General features: G+C 49.3%; 2 protein-coding genes across 2 annotated transcripts; both read right to left on the bottom strand.

Moving 5' to 3' along the window:
* Positions 1-2,656: 2,656 nt before the first annotated feature.
* On the bottom strand, positions 2,657-3,157 carry LOC143218169 (uncharacterized). The gene has a single exon (XM_076443204.1). The coding sequence runs from the start codon at positions 3,155-3,157 to the stop codon at positions 2,657-2,659; it is 501 nt and encodes a 166-aa protein (XP_076299319.1).
* A 466-nt stretch (positions 3,158-3,623) lies between these two features.
* Positions 3,624-5,668, bottom strand: LOC143218170 (uncharacterized). The gene is made up of 2 exons (XM_076443205.1): positions 4,771-5,668; positions 3,624-4,633 (listed from the first exon to the last, which is right to left on the bottom strand). Exons 1-2 carry the CDS (start codon positions 5,666-5,668, stop codon positions 3,624-3,626), a joined length of 1,908 nt encoding a protein of 635 aa, XP_076299320.1.
* Positions 5,669-22,188: the final 16,520 nt, after the last annotated feature.

Genomic DNA, 22,188 nt, shown 5'->3' on the forward strand with positions numbered 1-22,188 from the left:
TGGCACTCACGAACAGTGACAAACGGACGGTGGATATATGAAGAGACTGCCGCGGGCTGTCATATTGCACTAGGACAACCGATATTGCTATGGATGCAGTCAAGAAGAGAAACGTCCGACGCGGTTACAAGAAATGTCCCGACAAGAATCACGCGCAAGAGGATGCAACGAAAACGGTGAGTTTACAGGATTCAGCAATCGTACAAGACATTGTACGACTCACCGCAATGTTGTATTAACGCCTAATAATATTGTTGCAGCAGGAACTGGCGGTACTGGGAGTAGGTGTCGTAGATCGGGTCTTCTATACAGATGTCCTCGAGGTGAGGGAGGCTCGGCAGCGGATCCACAGGCTGGTGCTGTTTGACGCTGGTGGTCCTTGGTGCGGAGCGTAGAATGACACGGCGATGTGTCGGCAGAGTGACATCACTGACGATACGGCAACGGACCCTGGGGACGATGATCGTGTCTCGGCTGTCGTCGTCGGCTATGTCGATTACCTCAGGACGATCGACCGGATGCAGAACTGGCGTCGGAGCTCGCGAGAGGTCCGCGTGGTTGACCTCTTTAGGAAGGCTGCAAGGGCAACCGTATACCGAAACGTAGTCGGACGCGTCACACGGAATGTGCTCGGTGGTTCCCAGAAGTTCTGTCCACTTGGTAGTGGCAATGATTTGGTCGAGCACCGCTTTGTTTCTCAACGCGCGTCTTGATTTAGCAAGTTGGTACTTGCGTCCCGCTCTGCGTGGGCGTCGCATAGGTGAGGAATGGTAATTACGAGATAATGATGAAACAATGAAAACGAACTTCAAATTGGTTATTTATCCTTTTAGGTAGTTAACTCGCTTCACGTCTATAGTGGCGACTCAGCGTTTCCACTGCGCACTTTAGACCAATTCTAGACGTGGCACGAGAACTTCTCTATGACTCGCTTCACTTTCCTTATTGGCGGCTCAGCGTTTCCACTGCGCACTTTAGACCAAGTCCAGATATGTCACGAGTATGATATTTAATAAAAGAACTGAACAAGAGGATGGTGTTGAACTAACACAAGCATAACACAATCGAAACACTGGTATAAGAACGATATATTGAATAAAACTGGTAAGTACACTGGTATACAATATGTAAGTAATATTATAATAGGAATAGTAAATGGATTAATGAATAATGAATATGTTATAGGAATAATAAGTAAGAGTTAGGAGTTGAGTTGAGTTGGAATTGGAATAGGAACTGGAGTGAAGGATCGACACACTTCACTTTCGCGGAGCTAGACTGAACACGTCTGATCTGATCGTCGGAAGAAGCCGGACTGGCACGTCCGTGCGAGTCGCTCGCTTGGAACGAACTGTCCGAGTCGCTTGCTGGGAACGAACTGTCCGAGTCGCTTGCTGGGAACGAACTGCTGCAAGCGTCCGCTCTGCCTTGCCTCCTTCGGTTCGGAGTGGGGATAGCTGACGCTGCAGTCTCTTTGTTCTTCGGTCGTCGGAGTGGGAGAACCGCTGACGCAGCAGCGTCTTCGCTCCCGGGGACTGCACGTGCATTTCTGCTGACGATGCAGTCTCGTGGCTGTCCTATTGCCCTCTACGAGCGTGGGACTGCTGATGTAGCAGTCCTTGGACTTCTCGACGTTTCTAGAAGCTTCTAGATGCTTCCAGAGTGATGCAATACTTTATTGCATTATGTGTCGTGGTGATGGGTTGGAGCTGGGGTGAGGTGTTGGACAAGGTGGTAGGTAAGGTGATGGATTGAAGCAGAGGTAAGGACTTGAACAATAGAATATATGAGATCTTAATACTATGTTCTTATGTCTAGGGGACGGTGTGTGGATCTTATGTAGATCAGACCTTGAATACATAGTGTATGTACAAGGCCAACGTCGTACATCGGACGACGTGACACATGCAAATATGCGGAATTGGCACTGAAACTCCGGTTCGGCAAGCACGATCACGATTTATTCGAGCTTATGTCAGATTCGACGATTCTTCGTTTCAGAAGTGTATTTCTGTGCGGAATCGCTGTTTCGCGTGCTAGATCAGTGCATTTGCATGCAAATATGCAAAATGGCACTGAAATTCCGATTCGGCAAGCGTAAAATGGTCCGCGATTGGCGTATCGTTCGCAGAGTCGATTGTTTCGGGATTCGAATCGAGGTAGTTTACGGGTCACGACGGCGAGCCGTTGAGAACGCGGTGTCGAAAATCATAACACACGGCGTGTGTTCTTGAAATAGGTAGAAAAACCCAGCGTGTCTCAATCGACCGGTAAACCTCTCGATTCGAATCCCGAATATACCACCCGCCTCGAAACACAGTTTCGAAACGCATCGTATCAAAAAAAACTTAAACGATAGTAGAAGTGCGTTGTACAATGCCCGGTAACGCTAAACCCAGAATGCACGCATGAGAGGCAAGTCGGTGTCGCCGTAATCGCTTGGATGTATGTACAATAATAAACTAATTAATAAATGACGCTGGTCGCTCGGTTGGTCGCGGAGTAACATGCGCGAACGCCGCCCGCCATGACGGAACGCATCGGGTCGTACGAGAAACGCAGGATTATCGGCATTATCCGATTGATTCGCGAGGGGGGTGCGAGGGAAACGACGCTGGGAATGAACGCGCCCGACCGCAGCTGAACGGAGCTGGATTTACGTCGCAGATGCTGCGTTTTGAACGGGTAAAAGACATAATTTTACCAACAGGCGCTTGAATGTCGCCGTTGCCGTTTTGACGGTGACTACTCGGGCGTGACCGTCGTCGCCGGAATGCAATTGAGTTAGGCGACCGAGCTCCCACTTACACGGAGGGAGTGTGGGATTCCGAATTAGAACTAGTTGCTCCGTGGAGATGGGAGAGTACGGTTTTCGCCACTTGCTTCGCTGTTGTAGGGTATTGATATAATCATCCTGCCATAGCCTCCAGACACGTTCCTCTGCGTGGCGAACTAGCTGCCAGCGGGAAAGGCGGTTTTCGCCGAGGTCAAGGTATGAAGGCTGAGGCGGTACCGTGAGCGCGGAGCCTACCAAGAAATTCCCGGGGGTGAGGGTTTCGTACTCGTCGAGGGTATCGAAGATTGGAGCAAGGGGGCGGGAGTTCAAGCAGGCTTCGATCGCGCAGAGGAGTGTCGTGAACTCCTCGAAAGTCAACATGCGATCGCCGAGAACGCGGCGAAGGTGATGTTTCACGCTTTAACCCCCGCCTCCCATAGGCCCCCGAAATGCGGCACCGAATTGGGGATGAAATGCCACGTCGTGCCATCGGACGCTGTTTTATTTAAAAAATTTGGGTTTCTTATGGCGGCGCGATAGGCTGCGGAGAGTTCCCGGCAGCCGCCTACGAAATTAGTGCCGTTGTCTGAATAGATGGCCTCCGGTAGACCACGTCGAGAGCAGAACCGAAGGTATGCGTTTAGGAATGCCGGAGTGGAGTAATCGACGGCAAGTTCCAGATGAATCGCCCTCGTGGCCATGCAAATGAAAAGTGCGATGTAGGCTTTTCGCGAGGTGATACTGCGACCGGCCGAGGCACGAATTTGGAAGGGTCCGGCGTAATCTACCCCGCAGTGCGCAAAACAGCGGGCTGGCGGGGATACGCGGGCGTCGGGTAAATTTCTCATTATTTGCTCGGGGACCGCAGCTCTTTCTCGAACGCATGTATAATGGACTTCACCATGCTTCGGGCGCGGAGGAGCCAATAGTTCTGGCGGAGGGTGTGTAGGGTTAGTTGCACGCCGCCGTGCAACGTCTGAATGTGGACCTGCTCGACGAGGAGGCGCACGATGGGATGCGGTGCAAGCAGAATTGGATGCCTCACTCTGTGTGGGAGGGAGGCGTGACGCAATCGGCCTCCGACGCGAATAATGCCGTCAGCATCGAGGAAAGGACTGAGCGAGAGTAGCGGGCTCTTCGGCGACAGACTTTGGGCTTGCTGGAGCGCGTGGAGTTCTTCGGGGAATTCCACGGATTGAAGGTGCTTAATCCAAAAGATCCGAGCTAGAGAGACGTCTGAGGTCGAGAGAGCTTGTCCGGAAGGTCGACTGGGAGTGTCGGAGATGTTACGGCGGCAAAGACGGCTGAATCTTATAATATAGGCCGTGACTCGTAGGAGTTTGGGCCATTTTGAAAATCGAGAGGCCAAATCCCACTCGATTGAAGGGGTGGACGCGCTGTGGAACGACACTTTGACCTCCGGCAGGTCGTTGCCTTCCGGAAGGGGCGTCTGAGACGGCCACGCGGAAACATCGAGTCCGAGCCACTCGGGACCGTGCCACCACAATTCATGTCGAAGGAGATCGTCGCTGAGGAGCCCGCGGGAAGCGCAATCGGCGGGGTTTTCCGCAGTAGGCACATGCTGCCAACTTGCATTCGGAAGTCGAGTCTGAATGTTCGCGACGCGGTTGGCAACATAAGGTTTCCACTTGGACGGGTGCGATCTGAGCCATGCTAGGACGACGGTCGAGTCGGTCCAACAGAAGCACTTAACGGTGGCGTTTTCGAAAGCGGACAGAACGAACGCCATGAGACGGGACAGAAGCTCGGCGCCTTGTAGCTCAAGACGCGGGATTGTCACAGGTGTGAGGGGCGCGACCTTGGATTTGCCTGCTAGCAGTGACACGGTGATCTGACCTGTCGTAGAGATGCAGCGAGCATAGATGACGGCGGCGTATGCAATGTTGGAAGCGTCCGCGAAGCCGTGAAGCTCGAGGTGACCGTTAGAGTAAGAGTGGCCGGTCCACCGTGGAATTTGAACCTCTGCTAGTGACAGAAGGCGAGTGTAAATCGCGGCCCAGCGATCAAGTGCAGGGCCGGAGATCGGTTCGTCCCATGCGATTCGGAGGCGCCACAGGTCCTGAATGATAACCTTGGCGGAGATAATGGCAGGGGTGACCCTTCCAACGGATCGTAAAATTTGGCAATTGTCGATAAAATCGTCCGTTTCGTTGAGGGCAGCGTGTTGGAAAGCGAGACTTGAAATTGGAAAGCGTCGCGAGACGGATTCCAACTGACCCCGAGAATTTTAACCTCATCATCGGGCGTGAGGAATTTTGAACACGCTAGGCCGTGATCCGACGGATCCATGTCGGTGAGAAGTTCGGAATGGTTGCTCGCCCATTTCCGGAGTTCGAAATGCCCGCAGTGCAGCAGGCCGTTTAGTTGATCGCAGGACCGGCGTAGAGAAGGGAAGTCATCGCCGCCGAATAACACGTCATCTACGTAAATGTTCGACCGTAGGATGGGACGCGCGAGGGGAAACGTCGTCGCGCTGCCTTGTCGGAACACGGGGTGATGGGGCATGTACACCGCTTGCGTCGAAGATGTAGAGGAGGAGAGCGCGCGGCGCATGTGGCCGAGCTCTTCGTACTCGTGGAGGAATGCTCGATATTCCGAAGCGAGCGAGGAGTTCAGGCGGAACTTTTGCTGCAGCGAGCGATGAATTTGGTCCGCTAACGGGCGCGACTGCCCGATGTTTATTGGGGGGCCGGCACGGAACGGAAGACGGACCACGTACCGACCGTCGGCGGTACGAGTGGTGTTTGCGCGGAAGTGCGACTCGCACTGTTCTTCGTCCGGGGTGAGAAAGGAGCGACGGGGAACCTCTTCCAGTTCCCAAAATCGATTGAGGTCTTGAGCGAGAGGGTCGTCTTGAGTGCAATGGTGCATAGATATTCTTGAGAACTCGCGGAAATCGTTTCCGCCAGTGGCGCTCGGGACGGGATACGGCGCAGCGACGGGATACGGCGCAGCGACGGGATACGGAGCGGCGAACGACCGTTCTGGTGGTGAGCGCCACTGGTGTCAACTCATGTCGGGCTAAGATATTTTGCTTTCTGGTTCGAAGAAAACGTCGACCATGCAAACTTCACAGGGGGGTTTCTCAAGATAAAAGTCTGCTCTTTCGCGTGGTATAGTTCAATTTTTCGCTGGACCCTTATTTTTTGAGATAAATTCGAAAATATCCGCAAAAATTGGTGCAAAAGTGGTGCATCTCCGTCTTTAATCATTGTTTAAACATGTTTAAACAATCATAATGTATTAATATTGGATATCACTGTATTCGGGAAAGTCTACAGAATCTTTTGCTGTAAAGAACAATTCAATATCTTTTATATTAACATCGCAATATTTGTTTAAAGTTGAAAAATATGTCTTTTTTTTAAACTCCATTTTTTCAAAAACTGGACGTATAGGAAAAAAATTAAAACCAGATTAGGAATCAGCCCGGAAAACTCTACAAGAATCGCATAGTGGGAATGGAAATACTTTTAAAAAGTTGAAATTTGTTGGACAGTGTTATTAATAAAATATTCTAAATTTATATGAAATTTACTTTTGTAGGATCCGACATAATGGTAGGAACAGGTTCTCTCTCTCGTATCGCAAGGAATAGGTATTGGGATTTCTCTCTGAACAAAGAATATATTTTCCAATTAGTTTCATACATCGAAAGTTTTCGTAAAATTTACAATAAACCTTTGAAGAAGGTTAGCAACGAAAGATTAAAATAATTTTACTAATAAAAGGTTCTCCCAAACAGGCGTCCGGTTTATTTCAACCGTACTCTCCTATTGGGAATACGACGACGACTCGGATTCACCCGGTGTCCTCTATAAGCTCGGCGGCCGGCCTTCATGGCCGTCCTCTCCAAGACGTACAGAGTAACCTGGTGAACCTACTTTCAGGCGGCCAGGAAGCTACCCTGTTCTTTCCTCTCGGCGGGCGGCCGGCCTTCATGGCCGCCCTCTCCCATTTATCCAGAGAGGCAACCCCTGTCCTCTCCTGAGCTGCCGGGCGTCCGATAGCATTGCTTCGTACTCTCCCTAACCTATGGGCGGCCGTGGTCTTACCTCGTCCTCTCCCACAGGCGCAGCAAAAGTGATTTCTCCGCGATCGTCTACCGGTATTTATACTAGTCGTTGCTAACCCTTGTTTGGGCGTTGTTAGGGATTTTAGAAGTTTCTCGAACATGCGGCCTTCTAGAACATTCGGTCGCGGCGCGATTCTTTTCTTTATCTCAGGGTAGTGCCGAGGCGGATTGGCGCCCCTGGGGTTGTCTCGTTCCTCGTCGCGTTACACTTTTAATTAACCCCCTATACTTTAATTATTAGTAAAATATTCTAATTTTTAAATTTATATGAAATTTACATTTAATTAAATCCTCTCTACTTTATAATTATTAATAAAATATTATAATCTTTAGATTTATATGAAAGTTACTTCTAATTAAGTCCCCTCTACTTTAATTACACTGTTCAACAAATTTCAACTTTTTTTATGATTTCAATATACTGCTCGGTCCTTCTTATAGAGTTTTTTGCGCTGATTCCGAATCTGGACTTAATTATTCTCCTATACGCACAGTTTTTGAAAAACATGGCTTTGAAAAAAAACATATTTTTCAACTTTAAACAAATATTGTGATGTTATTATAAAAGATATTGAATTGTTCTTTACAGCAAAAGATTCTGTAGACTTTTCCGAATACATTGATATCCAATATTAATACATTATGATTGTTTAAACATGTTTAAACAATGATTAAAGACGGAGAGACACCACTTTTGCACCAATTTTTGAGGATGTTTTTCAATTTATTTCAAAAAATTAGGGTCCAGCGGAAAATCGAACTATACCACGCGATAGAGCAGACTTTTATCTTGAGAAACCACCCTTTCAAGTTTGTAACGTCGACGTTTTTTTCGAACCAGAAAGCAAAAAAACCTCGCCCGACATGAGTTTCCGCCAGTGGCGCTCGGGACGGGATACGGCGCAGCGACGGGATACGGAGCGGCGAACGACCGTTCTGGTGGTGAGCGCCACTGGTGACAACTCATGTCGGGCGAAGATATTTTGCTTTCTGGTTGGAAAAAAACGTCGACGTTACAAACTTGAAAGGGTGGTTTCTCAAGATAAAAGTCTGCTCTATCGCGTGGTATAGTTCGATCTTCCGCCGGACCCTAATTTTTTGAGATAAATTGAAAAATATCCTCAAAAATTGGTGCAAAAGTGGTGTCTCTCCGTCTTTAATCATTGTTTAAACATGTTTAAACAATCATAATGTACTAATATTGGATATCAATGTATTCGGGAAAGTCTACAGAATCTTTTGCTGTAAAGAAAAATTCAATATCTTTTATAATAACATCACAATATTTGTTTAAACTTGAAAAATATGTTTTTTTTCAAAGCCATGTTTTTCAAAAACTGTGCGTATAGGAGAAAAATTAAGGCTAGATTCGGAATCAGCGCAAAAAACTCTATAAGAAGGACCCAGCAGTATATTGAAAACAAATTTGGTGTTGGACAGTGTTATTAGTAAAATATCCCAATTTTTAAATTTATATAGAATTTACTTTTAATTAAATCCTGTACTTTAATTATTAATAAAATATTCTAAATTTATATGAAATTTACTTTTAATTAGCCCCTCTCTACTTTAATTATTAGTAAAATATTATAATTTTTAAATTTATATGAAATTAACTTTTAATTAAATCCTCTCTATTTTAATATTATTAGTAAAATATTTTAAATTTATATGAAATTTACTTTTAATTAGATTCTCTTTACTTTAATTATTAATAAAATATTCTAAATTTATATGAAATTTACTTTTAATTAAACCCTCTACTTTAGTGTTATTAATAAAATATTTTAAATTTATTATATATGAAATTTACTTTTAATAAAACCCTCTACTTTAATTATTTATTAATAAAATATTTTAAATTTATATGAAATTTACTTTTAATTATTATAAATCCTCTACTTTAGTGTGTTATTAACAAAATATTTTAAATTTATATGAAATTTACTCTTAATTAAATCCTCTATACTTTAATTATTAATAAAATATTCTAAATTTATATGAAATTTACTTTTAATTAGCCCCTCTCTACTTTAATTATTAGTAAAATATTCTAAATTTATATGAAATTTACTTTTAATTAAATCCTTTCTACTTTAATTATTAATAAAATATTATAATCTTTAAATTTATATGAAAGTTACTTTTAATTAAATCCCCTCTACTTTAATTATAAATATAATTTATAATTAATATAAATTTAGAATATTTTATTAATAATTGAAGTAAAGAGGATCTAATTAAAAGTAAATTTCATATGAATTAAAAATATTTTGTTAATAATTAAAGTAGAAAAGATTTAATTAAAAGTAAATTTCATATAAATTTAAAAATTAAAATATTTTACTAATAATTAAAGTAGGGAGGATTTAATTAAAAGTAAATTCTATATAAAGGGCCTAGCCGATTAAGATGGTCAAAACTGCCCTTAGAGCTTTTTCAACGGCTATTGAACCATTCGAAAGCTTGCCAAGAAAAACCCCTCTGAGTAAAATTTCAGCTCTCTAGCTTGCCCGTGAGGGTAGTTACATGGAAAAATAGATTTTGCGGTTTTCGGCGCATTTTCCGGTCTAAAATACGTTCTAAAATTCTGAAAAAATGTGACACATTCCTGATCCTAAGGCGCATTTTTGAGAATTTTTTCAGATTTTTTGTTTGAAACTGTGGTCGTAAAAAATGAAAAACCTCAAAAAAATCGAAAAAATATTTTTTTCTCAAAAATATGAAAACATGCTATTTTGCTGTTTGGTTCCGTGATAAAGTACTATAACAGGCAATGTTGTCAATTTTTTTAGATTTTTTGTTCGGCTGCATCATTGTCAAAAACAATAAAAACCGAATTTTTTCGACGTTTTTGCTGTGAGGAGGAAAGTTACACCTGTTGGCTTTACCGTGGGCGTATATTAAGTAATTTTTAGCGTTATTACACTGAAACAAGCAATTATTTTACCTAAAAAATGTGATTTGAGAGAAAGAAAAAATTGTATTCTGTGCGATATATACCTGAATGTTCGCAACGATTACAACATCGCCGGTTGGCACAGCGGTTAAGGCGTCCGACTGGGGAGTCCCCCTCGAACCTTCAAGGGAGACGGACGTGCCGACCGCTGTCCTGCGAGCTACCTGTCAAGATCAAAATCGCTCAACTAGAATCAGTGAAAAGTTTTTCTGTAACCTGGCATTTTTCTAAAAGAAAAAATTAGTGAAAATACAGATAGTGCACAGGGGGTTTACCCCCCGGACCCAGAAGTGATAGAAGAAGAAAATAAAAATAAAAATAGAAACACGGAAAATGTGATAAACAATAAAGTGTTCCTCAACATAATAAAAACGATCAAGGATGAAGAGAGTCTCGTCAACAGTCCCTCCGTCCTTAAAAACAAGTTAAACAAAATACTTAAAACAAAGAAAACGATTGAAATATCACTACCAAAGCCTAACATAAATGGTAAAAAACGACTCCATTTAAATAGCAATCCTAAAGTATTCGACGAAAAAATGCCAAAGACACCTAGTACAAAGAAAAAACAGAAGGAGAAGTCTTCTACACAAGGAGAAGAAATAAACAGAGAACTATTACAAATGATCGATAGTCTAAAAAAAAATTGAAAATATAAGCAAGGAGCTGGAGGAGGAGAGAGCCAAAAACGCATCGAGCACTACGCAAAATAGCATAGCAGAAAGCCCAAAAAGAAAATCTACAGCAAATGGCAATGAAGAAAAGAAATCACCAAGTACCGTTAGCCGCACGACCCCCAACTACGAACAAGGGAAACAATGGCCAGAAGGTCATAGCACAAGCAAGAAAAGATGTAACGGAACAGGGGCAACCCAGGAGTACCTGAAAGAACAAAACAATACCGCACCAGCCGAGGACAATATGATGGACCTCGACGAGCCACAGGACCCCAACCCAAAGACAAAGACAACGAAACCAAACGTAGACAATAAAGAGGTACAAGAAATAGTAACGAAAGAACGACAGGTAAAACCGCCGATAATAAATATTTTCGAATCTACCCACCAAGTCACGTACAAAATTGTTAAAGAGACCCTAAATATTAACAAATTCAGCATTAAATACATTAATAGTAATAAACATTATTTACAACTTGAGAACCTAGAAGACCATACAGCAGTTATTAACATACTAACAGCAAGAAAAATTAAATTCTTCACATATACACCGAAGTCGATCAAACCAAAATCCATACTTTTAAAGGGTATTGATAACAGCTTTGTCCCGGATGAAATATTAGAAGAAATTAATAACCTAAGTCTACCTAAAGTTTCGATTATCAAAATAACCAAATTCAGCACGCAAAAATCTATCAAAAATAACAATCCATTACCATTCCTACTAGTACAAATCACCCCCGACAGTGATATCGGAACCCTAACAAGCATAAAATACATTCTAAATCAATCGGTTAAATGGGAAAGACTAATAAAAAAAGAACCAATCATGTGCCTTAGATGTCAAAGAATAGGACACTCAGCGTCAAATTGTAAATTAGACTTTAGATGCGTCAAATGTTCCGAAAACCACGATCCAGGTAACTGCGAGATCAAAAAAGATAGCTTGGTAGAAAAATCAAAACTCTTTTGTGTAAGATGCAAAGAATTTGGACACCCGGCATCGTACAAAGGTTGTCGAAAGTTCAAAGAAAAAAAAGAAAGATACACACACAACTTTAAAAAAAAGAACGAAAACAAAATTACTACTTTAGCAGAGATAAAAAATAGTATAACCCCGAAATACAAAGTTTCATATGCTGCAGCGGTTCAAACAAATAACCAATCTACCGACAATCAAATAAACAATAACACAAACCCAACAAACAGACACTACTCTTTTTCTCAACGACCAATAGACAGCTCACAGCACACACAAACACAACAGGACAAAGTACATACACACGTAACAAACCTAACATACACAAATCAACAAAGCATACCCGACCCTATAATGGAGCTAAAAAATCTTTTTACATCACAATTGAACAGAATAGAGTACTTAATATCTCAAAACACTCAAAACATACAAAATCTATTTAAATTATATTGTGATGGTGTAACGAGTCCGAATCCTCGTCACAACCGGATCTCTCCCTCGTTGCTGAATGGCTCGCCGAGCCAGGGTTCGCGGCGAGGGAAGCGGACGGGAGACGGTAGTTCGGGCGAGGTATGAAATAAACAGAACACGCGACGTAACTTTTACGTCTCACAGGGCCGCGGGTCGCGAAGATTTCCGATAACGTTCGCGGGTGCACGCACGCGGCTTCGCGGTTCGCGGATCTGTCGGTCGACGACGGAAAACGGCCCGTCGCGGCAGGTACGGATTTTCCGCGACGGCTCGTCGACTTACTCGGATACGGGAACCGGCGGCTCGCGGCAACAGGTATTCGGGATCGGTCAGGACGGTTCGTGGGAACGGTGACGGGAACTTCGGCGCGAAGTTAAACGGATTCGTTCGACGGCACGTTGAACGAGCGAGGATACAACGGCGCGTTGCAAAAGGTGTCTCGACGGCACGTGGAGACGGCGACGGGAACTTCGGCGCGAAGTTAACGGATTCGTTCGACGGCACGTGGAACGGGCAAGGATACAACGGCGCGTTGCAAAAGGTGCCTCGACGGCGCGTGGAGACGGCGACGGGAACTTCGGCGCGAAGTTAACGGATTCGTTCGACGGCACGTGGAACGGGCGAGGATACAACGGCGCGTTGCAAAAGGTGTCTCGACGGCACGTGGAGACGGCGACGGGAACTTCGGCGCGAAGTTGAACGGAAGATTCGTTCGTCGGCACGTTGAACGGACGGGGATACAACGGCGCGTTGCACGGGGAACAGGAACGGTCGGGATCAGGGTCTTGACGGCTCGTCAGGGTAAGGCGCTTACCAGGGTTCCAGTCGACCAAGCGGCTCGCCTGCTGGACTCGGAAAAAGAGCGTGTCGCCTTCCGCGTTGCCTTTTATAGGCAAATTCGGTGATTACCGCGGGGTGCGCGGGTTGCGGTATGTATGCGGCGTCTGTCTCGAGGCGCGAAAACGCGGGAAGGTGCGTAGCGCTGTGTCGCGCCTGGTTACGAGGCGTGAAATCGCGCGTTACGGGTTCGGTTTCGGTCGGGATCGTTCGGCGTGCTTCGGCAATACGCGAGTCTTCGCGTTAGTAGCAGAGCTGTACTGAGCCCGCTGTACAGGTCTGCTACACCCCCCTCCCCCTTCGGGGCGACGAACAAGCGGCAGTGAGACCTTTTATTGAAAAATGAAAATTACATTAACTATTTACAAGCTAGCGCAGTCTTAGCCTAGGGTACGGGGTCAGGTTAGACAAGACACACTGGAAATCCGGGATAAACGGCACGTTTATTTCGCCCTTACGCGGGGCTCTCACCCGTCTCATAAACTTTGGTATGATATAACCATCATAAATACTTATTATACAGTCTTACATTTACGTTTGTCAGTCTTTAACAACAACTTTGCCAACCCGGCTCGGGCGTGGCTGTCAGTCTTATGAGACCTTTTACTGAAAACAAAAATAGCGAGAAAGAAAAAGAAAACCATTCTTGCGGCTTGCGCGTGGAGTGAAATAATACGGGATGTTGCGTACTAACATAAACAAAACGAGATCCGTCGCAACAGATGGAGACATAAGACCGACAGGGAAAACAACAGAAAATAACAACAAAGAGATTGCAGCTTGCGCGCGGCGAAAGCAAGATCGGACGGTTGAGCACGAGAACAGGAGAAAATAAAGAAAAACGCTAGTTCAGGTCGAACCGAATGGCTCTCTCGTGCTCGGCGTATTTGTACTCGCTTGATACTATACGGTTCTTACGGCCTACTTGTGTAAATGTGTATAAAATAGTCTTAATAATACTGGAACAGCCTATGTGTATCAAAATAACGGAGGTAACCGGTTACGTATACCTATTTTACGCTAGACTACGCGGTACTAGAACTAGAAAACAAAACGCGGGTTACTATTAGGGTGCCCTCGGCGCGAGGGCGATCGTGGCGCGCGATCTTTGGTCCGGTCCAACGGCATCCCTTCGTTTGCAACGGCGTAGGTGGCCGTCCTTTTGGAAGAAGAGGATCCACCTCTCCTCTGGGGTGGATGCTCGGTATGGCCTGTTTTTATATAATATACGGGCACTTCTACGCGGCGGCCCGTCGGTAGCTGGTACCACGCGGTGGCACCAGGTACGGGTTTTCCGTTGTATTTCAGGGACGCTGGTGCGCCGGGGAGGCGCTCCCCGGACGGCACTGGTCGGCCTCCGTTGCCTGGTTGTTCTGTCCGGGCCTGTATGGGCTGTTGTTGTCGTCCCGGCTTCCGCAGTGTCGACGGGCTCGGGGGGGGTGGCTCTGGTGGTCACTGACGACCCCGGTGGAGTGTCGGCCCGACCCACCCCAAATATGGTGGCTGGTGGCCGTGGTGCCACCGTCCTTGCTGCCGGCTTTCCTGTCGACGGTGGTGCAGGTACCATGGTGTCCGGTCCGGTCAGGTCCACAAGTAGCAATTGTTTTGTCCCCTGGGGTGCCGTTAGTCGCGCCTGGTGAGGCCCCTTCGTCCGCCGGTGCCCTGACTTTGTTGGCGGTGAGACCACGCCGTCCCACCAGATAGGTGGGTCGGTCCGTTTCCCCGAACATGGAACCGGGTCGAATGGTCCCACAGCTGTGTGTGTCGTAATACCTGGTGGTCCGGAGACGGCGGTCGGGGGGCTGGTGGTGGCCGGGTTGTGTTTCTTCGTGGCCTCTTCCAGCTCGGCCTTGCGTTTCAGCAGGGCCGGGAGCCAGGTTACTGGACGTACGGACCGTACTCGCGGGCCTCTACGGCGGTAAGGCGACGGTCCCGCCGGCAGCGGAGGCGGTGCCGTGGTTTGTTGAGTCGCTGGCTCGAGGGGTCCTGGCTGGTCAACGGCTGGTTCGGCAGTGTGCTGTCCCCCCGTCGGTGGTTCAGGTACCGTGATTGCTGCGGTTTCCCCGGTCGGCCCGACCGGTGAGGCCTCCGGGTCGGGTAGCTGAATCGTTGGTGTTCGGGGCCTCTCGTTGGTGTCCGGCTCCTCCAGCAGGTCTGCCAGTTCCTGTACCCAGGGCTCCATGTTGTTCTGCCGCTTTGCTTCTATTGTGTACTTTTGGTTACAACAAGAAATGCTCGGGATTAGTTTACGGGGTCGGCCTCGGCGACGAGGGGCTGGTACGTTGGCGGGGGTATCGGGTGGAGGAGACGTGCCGCTCGGTTCCGTATTATTCCCAGCGTGGGTCGCGGCTCGCGTTTCGGAGTCCGGTTCTACCGCAGGTTTTAAATCCTGGACATGAATATGGCGTGTCCACTTTCGGTTGTCGCCCCGTAAATCGACAATGACCGGAGACACGATTTTTCCCACGGTGTACGGACCGCTGTACTTGGGCGCGAGCTTCGCGTTGATTCCGGCAGCTTTGTCCGACAGCGTATGTTCGCGTTTCCAGACGCGTTCTCCGACGGCTGGGCGCCAGTCGCGGTGTCGGAGGTCGTAGTACTTTGCTTGCCGTCCGAATGCACGTGCTAAATGCAATTTCGCGAGCTCCTGCGCGTCCCGTAGATTCTTCCAACGTTGTTTCGGTGCCTCGTTCGGATCTTCGGTCGGTGATTGTCCCGGTGCTCGGAGTTCTCTTCCCTGGTTGAGATACGCCGGACTGTACCCGGTCGACTCATGCCAGGCGGTGTTGACGGCAAAGCGAGCTTCTTCGATTCTCTCGTCCCACTGGTTGTGCCGGGCGCCGGTGTATTGGGCGAGCATCGTTTTTACAACCCTGTTGGCTCGTTCAACCGGGTTGCAGTGGGGCGAGTACGGCGGTGTCTTCCGGTGGACGGTTCCGGCGGCCTCGAGCAGGGCGGTGAACGGTCCCCCGATGAACTGGCGACCGTTGTCGGTGATGACCACCTCAGGGGCCCCGTGACGGAGAATGACTTCCCTCTGGATTGCGGCGGTGACGGCGGCGCTGGTGGCCTTTCGGAGCGGTACAAGCTCCACCCACTTGGTGAAGCGGTCGAGGGCGACCAGCAGCCAGATGTTCCCCTGGCGTGACCTTGGCAGTGGTCCGACGAGGTCGATGGACACCGTATGCCATGGTCTGGTGCCTGGATTGGCATGGAGATGCCCCGCGGGTTGCTGCGGTGGTGACTTGTACCGCTGGCAGCTGGCACAGCTGCGAACGTATCGGGCGGTTTCCCGAAACATTCCGGGCCAGTAGAATCGTTGTGCCAGTCGAACGATGGTCTTCGCGACCCCCAGATGTCCGGCGGTGGGGTCGTCGTGATATTTTCGGAGTATTCTTTCTCGTTCGTCGGTGGGCACGCAGATCTTCCAGGCGTTTCCCGGCTCGGGCTCGTTATAATCGAGCTGGTGCAGTACGTGGCGTTGCAGCTTTCCGTCCTGGATTCGGAAGTCGGTGACGGACAACGGATTGTTCTGGACGGCCTCGAATTTCTTCTGATACCATGTGTCGGGGCGCTGTTTCGGTCGGAGCAGGTTAACGCCCACCGTGGGTGCGTTACGGGACAGCGCGTCCGCCACGTGGTTCAACTTTCCGGGCCGGTATCGGACGTCAAAATCGTACTGCTGTAGCTCGAGTGCCCATCTTGCCAGGCGTCCGGTCGGGTTCTCGATTTGGCGGAGCCATCGGAGTGCCTGATGATCGGTGACTACGGTGAAGTGGTAGCCTTCGAGGTACGGCTTCATTTTCCGTATTCCCCATATGATTTTCTGTGGCGCTGTACTTCCGCTCGGTGGTGCTTAGCGTGTGACTGGCGTAGGCAATGACGTGCTCATCGTTCTCCGGACCTTGCGTGAGCACGATTCCCAGGCCGCTGTCACTGGCGTCCGTCTGAAGCGTGAACGGCTGCGTGAAATCCGGACAAGCGAGAACCGGCGCGGCCACAAGCTTTTCCTTCATTGTCCGGAACGCAGTTTCTTCTTCCTCGGTCCACCTCCACTTGGCATTCTTCCTGGTGAGCCTCGTCAGGGGTTCCATGATCTCGGCAAAATTCGGCACGAATCGCCGATACCATGCAGCCATGCCGTGAAATCGTCGGACATCTCGAATCGTTTTCGGAGCAGCCAGCTGTGCTATTGCGCTCGTCTTCTCGGGATCGGTCCGGATTCCTTGCTGATCCACGATGTGGCCGAGGTAGCGGAGGCTGTCGACGCAGAATCTGCATTTCTCTGGATTAAGACGCAGGCCGGCGGCGCGGAGACGGCGAAAGACCTCGCGTAGGTGGCTTCGGTGTTCGCTGAGGCTCCGGCTGACGATGATGATGTCGTCGAGATACGCAAACGCGTTCGGCTCCATCTCTGGCCCGATGATTTGGTCCAGGAGTCGTTGGAACGTGGCGGGTGCCGAGTGGAGGCCGAACGGCATTACCGTGAACTGAAATAGTCCTCTTCCGGGCACGGTGAAGGCGGTGAGTGGTCGACTGGCTGCTTCTAACGGGACCTGCCAATATCCGTTCTTCAAATCCAACATTGTTAAGAACTTGGCCCCTCGCAATTTGTCGAGGGTGGCCTGGATATGTGGCAGCGGGTATGCGTCCTTCTCGGAACGGTCGTTCAGGCGGCGGAAGTCGACGCAGAAGCGTGGTTTGCCGTCTTTCTTCTTGACGACGACCACTGGCGAGCTCCACGGGCTGCTGGATCGCTCGATGACTCCGTCTCGCAGCATTTTGTCGACTTCTTCGTCGATCACGGCTTGCATCACCGGATTGCGGGGCCGGTATCGTTGCTTGAGCGGTGTCTCATTGAGCAACTTTATCCGGTGGTGCACTAGCGTGGTGCGTCCGGCCGTGGAGGAGAATTTCGCCAGCTCTTGCTCCAAAAATTTCTGGAACGGCTCGCGTTCGTCCTCCCTCATTTTCCGGAGTCCCATTTGGAGGCAGGGTTCGGCCAGACAGTTGGCGGCCCAGTTGGCTACCTCTGGAGGCGGTTGGACGGTCAAACGGAGCGCGGTGATGGCTTGGATCCCGAGCAGTACGGGTGGGCCCATCTTCGGTAATACGGTGAAGTCTTCGGTGTGGTCGACGTCTCCCACGCGGAATGTTAAACGGATGGTGCCAGAAGGGTGCATTTCCGATCCGTCGGCGAGGCAAATCCGTTGATAACCCTCTGCGGTTCGGACCCCTCTTTCCCGGGCCCACTCCAATACTTCCACGTTGATGCACGAAAGCTGGGCTCCGGTGTCCAGCATGGCATCAATTTCTCGTCCCAGCATGACGATTGGCAGAAGTGGTCGCGGCGTGTAACGGATTGACGGGCCCGAATTTATTAGCGCCGGCTCGGCGATGTCGGGCCCCGCGGTCCGTTTCCCGGTGGATGGCAATCGCGGGTCAACACGTCGTCGCGGCCGCACCGAGAGCAAAACTTTCGGTAAATGTTCCGACACTCAAACCGCTGATGCCCGCGTTGCTTGCATCGCCAGCAGTGTGTTGTCGGGTGATACTGTCCCTCGGGTTGTCTGGAGCGGTCAACTTCGGGCGGAGCGCTGAGTCGCGTGAGTCGCGCCTCGATCGGTTCGGTGACGGCAATGTTCGGTTCGGTGGCCTCCGCGGCGCTGACCGGCACGGCGCGTGACGCGGTCTTCCGTTCGGAGGGAACCTCTTCGGTGTCTTCCTGTTCTATTTGTTGGACGCGCGCCAGGAGGTCTCGAGCACTCTTCACATCTGATCGGTAGATGAGCCTCCTATATTCTGGCCGCATGTTCTCAAATAGCAGATCCGTGCGGTGGTGATCGTCCATGTGTGCGCGTCGCATGAGCATGATGATCGAGCTCATGAACTCGTGGAAGGGCTCGTTGGCGTGCTGTCGACGCATGCGAGCCTCGTTCTCCCGTTGGAATCGTGAGCGATTGGACGCGAATACCTGGGTGAATTCCTCGCAGAACTCTTCCCACGATCTGATCTCGGCCCTACTGTTTCGGTACCATATCTGGGCCGGTCCGCGTAGTAACTCGGGGACTCCACGTAACAGGTCGGCGTCGGTGAGATCGTACGTCTCCTGGAGCTCGGCCATTCGTTCCAGGAAGGATAGTGGATCCTTTCCATCGGTGATGTTGCCGGATTTGCGTAGTCGGTCGATGCTTCGGTATGGATCAGCCTTCTCGACGAAGGTTCTTTCGGCGGTCTGGGCTGTAGTAGCCGTTTCGGCGGCGGCCTTGACAGTGACAGCTGTCACTTTCTCGCTGGCGGCCGCCATGTTCCTGGTGCTCACTCCGTCCCTTGGTTCCGTCATTTCGAAGTGCTGCCGTATGTAGTCGGTTAGTCGCTGGCAGAGTTCCTCTGCGGTTCCGTTTGTAGGCAGGTTACTACGTTGTAGTTCGGTAATCAGCTGTTCCTTCGTCAGCCGGATCCGTCTCATTCGGCGGTGGTCCTCGTATAGAAGTCCTGTAGATCACCGCTAGATGGTGGCGTGGTCTCTTGTCACGTCACGCACAATTCACCTTCGCGCCCGTGCGCCCGCGGATTGTTTATAGCACGCGGCGAATTGCGTCTCGGTCAAGGATATCGCGGCAATCCGTGTAGATTTTCGCCGTTCATCCGTGCTCTGCGCGTGACCATATTCCGAACCAGTGTATAGGCCTTCCGTCTATCGGCACTAGATGTTCGTCCCCGTCGTTCCGTGGCACTTCGCGCGGTTGCTGGTTGCACCCCTTTTCACTAGATGGCGCGCGCGGCACTGTCTTCACTGTTGAACTTCGGTTGGCGACACTGGAACTCGCGGCGCGCGTGTTTTCGCGGTGGGTTAGCCTCGAAGACCACGTGTCTGGTTAATCTCGAAACTCGCGTCGCGCCACGTGGTTTTCGGTCGGTACTGTCTTTACGGTCGACCTTCGGTTGGCGGCACTGGAACTCGCGGCTCGCGTGTTTTTCGCGGCGAGTTAACCTCGAAATTCGCGTCGCGCCACGTGGGTTTTTTTTCGGTCGGCACTGTCGCGTGTTTTGTTCGCGACACTTTTAAGGTCCCTGTTCGGGCGCCATGTAACGAGTCCGAATCCTCGTCACAACCGGATCTCTCCCTCGTTGCTGAATGGCTCGCCGAGCCAGGGTTCGCGGCGGGGGAAGCGGACGGGAGACGGTAGTTCGGGCGAGGTATGAAATAAACAGAACACGCGACGTAACTTTTACGTCTCACAGGGCCGCGGGTCGCGAAGATTTCCGATAACGCTCGCGGGTGCACGCACGCGGCTTCGCGGTTCGCGGATCTGTCGGTCGACGACGGAAAACGGCCCGTCGCGGCAGGTACGGATTTTCCGCGACGGCTCGTCGACTTACTCGGATACGGGAACCAGCGGCTCGCGGCAACAGGTATTCGGGATCGGTCAGGACGGTTCGTGGGAACGGTGACGGGAACTTCGGCGCGAAGTTAAACGGATTCGTTCGACGGCACGTTGAACGAGCGAGGATACAACGGCGCGTTGCAAAAGGTGTCTCGACGGCACGTGGAGACGGCGACGGGAACTTCGGCGCGAAGTTAACGGATTCGTTCGACGGCACGTGGAACGGGCAAGGATACAACGGCGCGTTGCAAAAGGTGCCTCGACGGCGCGTGGAGACGGCGACGGGAACTTCGGCGCGAAGTTAACGGATTCGTTCGACGGCACGTGGAACGGGCGAGGATACAACGGCGCGTTGCAAAAGGTGTCTCGACGGCACGTGGAGACGGCGACGGGAACTTCGGCGCGAAGTTGAACGGAAGATTCGTTCGACGGCACGTTGAACGGACGGGGATACAACGGCGCGTTGCACGGGGAACAGGAACGGTCGGGATCAGGGTCTTGACGGCTCGTCAGGGTAAGGCGCTTACCAGGGTTCCAGTCGACCAAGCGGCTCGCCTGCTGGACTCGGAAAAAGAGCGTGTCGCCTTCCGCGTTGCCTTTTATAGGCAAATTCGGTGATTACCGCGGGGTGCGCGGGTTGCGGTATGTATGCGGCGTCTGTCTCGAGGCGCGAAAACGCGGGAAGGTGCGTAGCGCTGTGTCGCGCCTGGTTACGAGGCGTGAAATCGCGCGTTACGGGTTCGGTTTCGGTCGGGATCGTTCGGCGTGCTTCGGCAATACGCGAGTCTTCGCGTTAGTAGCAGAGCTGTACTGAGCCCGCTGTACAGGTCTGCTACAATGGTACACCAGAACTAGTAGACACTACAGGGTGTCCCAGAACAAGTATCGTTCCTTGAAATGGGAGGTTCCTGAGACCATTCTAAGAGACATTTTCCTTTGCACCAATGTCAACTGCGGCTTTGTTTAGGAGTTATTAACGAAAAACACGGACCAATCAGAGCGCGCCCTGGCCCGGCGCGCCAAGCCGCGCCGGCAAGCGAGTGTCGCGGTACGCCGTAACATCGCATCGTGACGGCGCGGCGGTCCAGGGCGCGCTGTGATTGGTCCGTGTTTTTCGTTAATAACTCCTAAACAAAGCCGCAGTTGACATTGGTGCAAAGGAAAATGTCTCTTAGAATGGTCTCAGGAACCTCCCATTTCAAGGAACGACTCTTGTTCTGGGACACCCTGTATAGACTATGAAACAAACGAAGAACTAACCAATGGCAAACAAAAGTGTAACACAGTTAAATATTATTTCCGCAAATGTAAACTCCATCGCATCAAACGAAAGGAGACATAATATAGTACAAATCATCAAAAACCTCAATCCGGATATTATATTACTAAACGAGACAAAGCTTAAAAAATTTCACAACCCGAAATTTAAAAAATACAATCTAATTAGAAATGACAGGATCTCAGCAAACGGAGGAGGCGTAGCAACCCTCATTAAAAATCATTTTAATTACGAGAGAATAATACCAATAAAAGAACTGAAAATAATATAAACGGTTATCTTAAAACTCAAACTAGAAAATAACAATAATCTGTTCATCATAGCAGTCTATGCCCCTAGTACGGAAGCAACCGATGTAATAGCTGATTTGGACTACATTTTTTACTTTTTAGAACTACATAAGACTAATAATTATTTTGTAATAGCGGGCGACCTGAACGCTAAACACCAAAAATGGAACAACCATTATCAGAATGCTAGAGGGCGAGCTTCGACTAACTGGATACAAAAACACGAAATAGACTATAAAATAGTTTTAAAACACACAAATATACCACCCTTTGTAAGGAGCAATTCATATTTACATATAGGTCTGATCGACAGCAGAATAAAATTAGAAAACCTAAATGAGGATGGTACCATACAGACCACAAACATCGATAGTGACCACAGAGCTATCAACATACAATTCTCACTACCAAAAAAAGACGACATAATTGTTTTTAA

Source organism: Lasioglossum baleicum, chromosome 18 (genome assembly GCF_051020765.1).
Source record: "Lasioglossum baleicum chromosome 18, iyLasBale1, whole genome shotgun sequence".
In the NCBI taxonomy this organism is placed as follows: Eukaryota; Metazoa; Arthropoda; class Insecta; order Hymenoptera; family Halictidae; genus Lasioglossum; species Lasioglossum baleicum.

Excerpts from the sequence above, each read along its gene's own strand:
- LOC143218170 (XM_076443205.1), bottom strand. The coding sequence starts at position 5,668 with ATGCACCATTGCACTCAAGACGACCCTCTCGCTCAAGACCTCAATCGA. Across the intron at positions 4,634-4,770 it reads GCGATTTACACTCGCCTTCT|GTCAGATCACCGTGTCACTG; the intron begins GTCACTAGCAGA and ends TCTCTACGACAG.
- LOC143218169 (XM_076443204.1), bottom strand. The coding sequence starts at position 3,157 with ATGTTGACTTTCGAGGAGTTCACGACACTCCTCTGCGCGATCGAAGCC.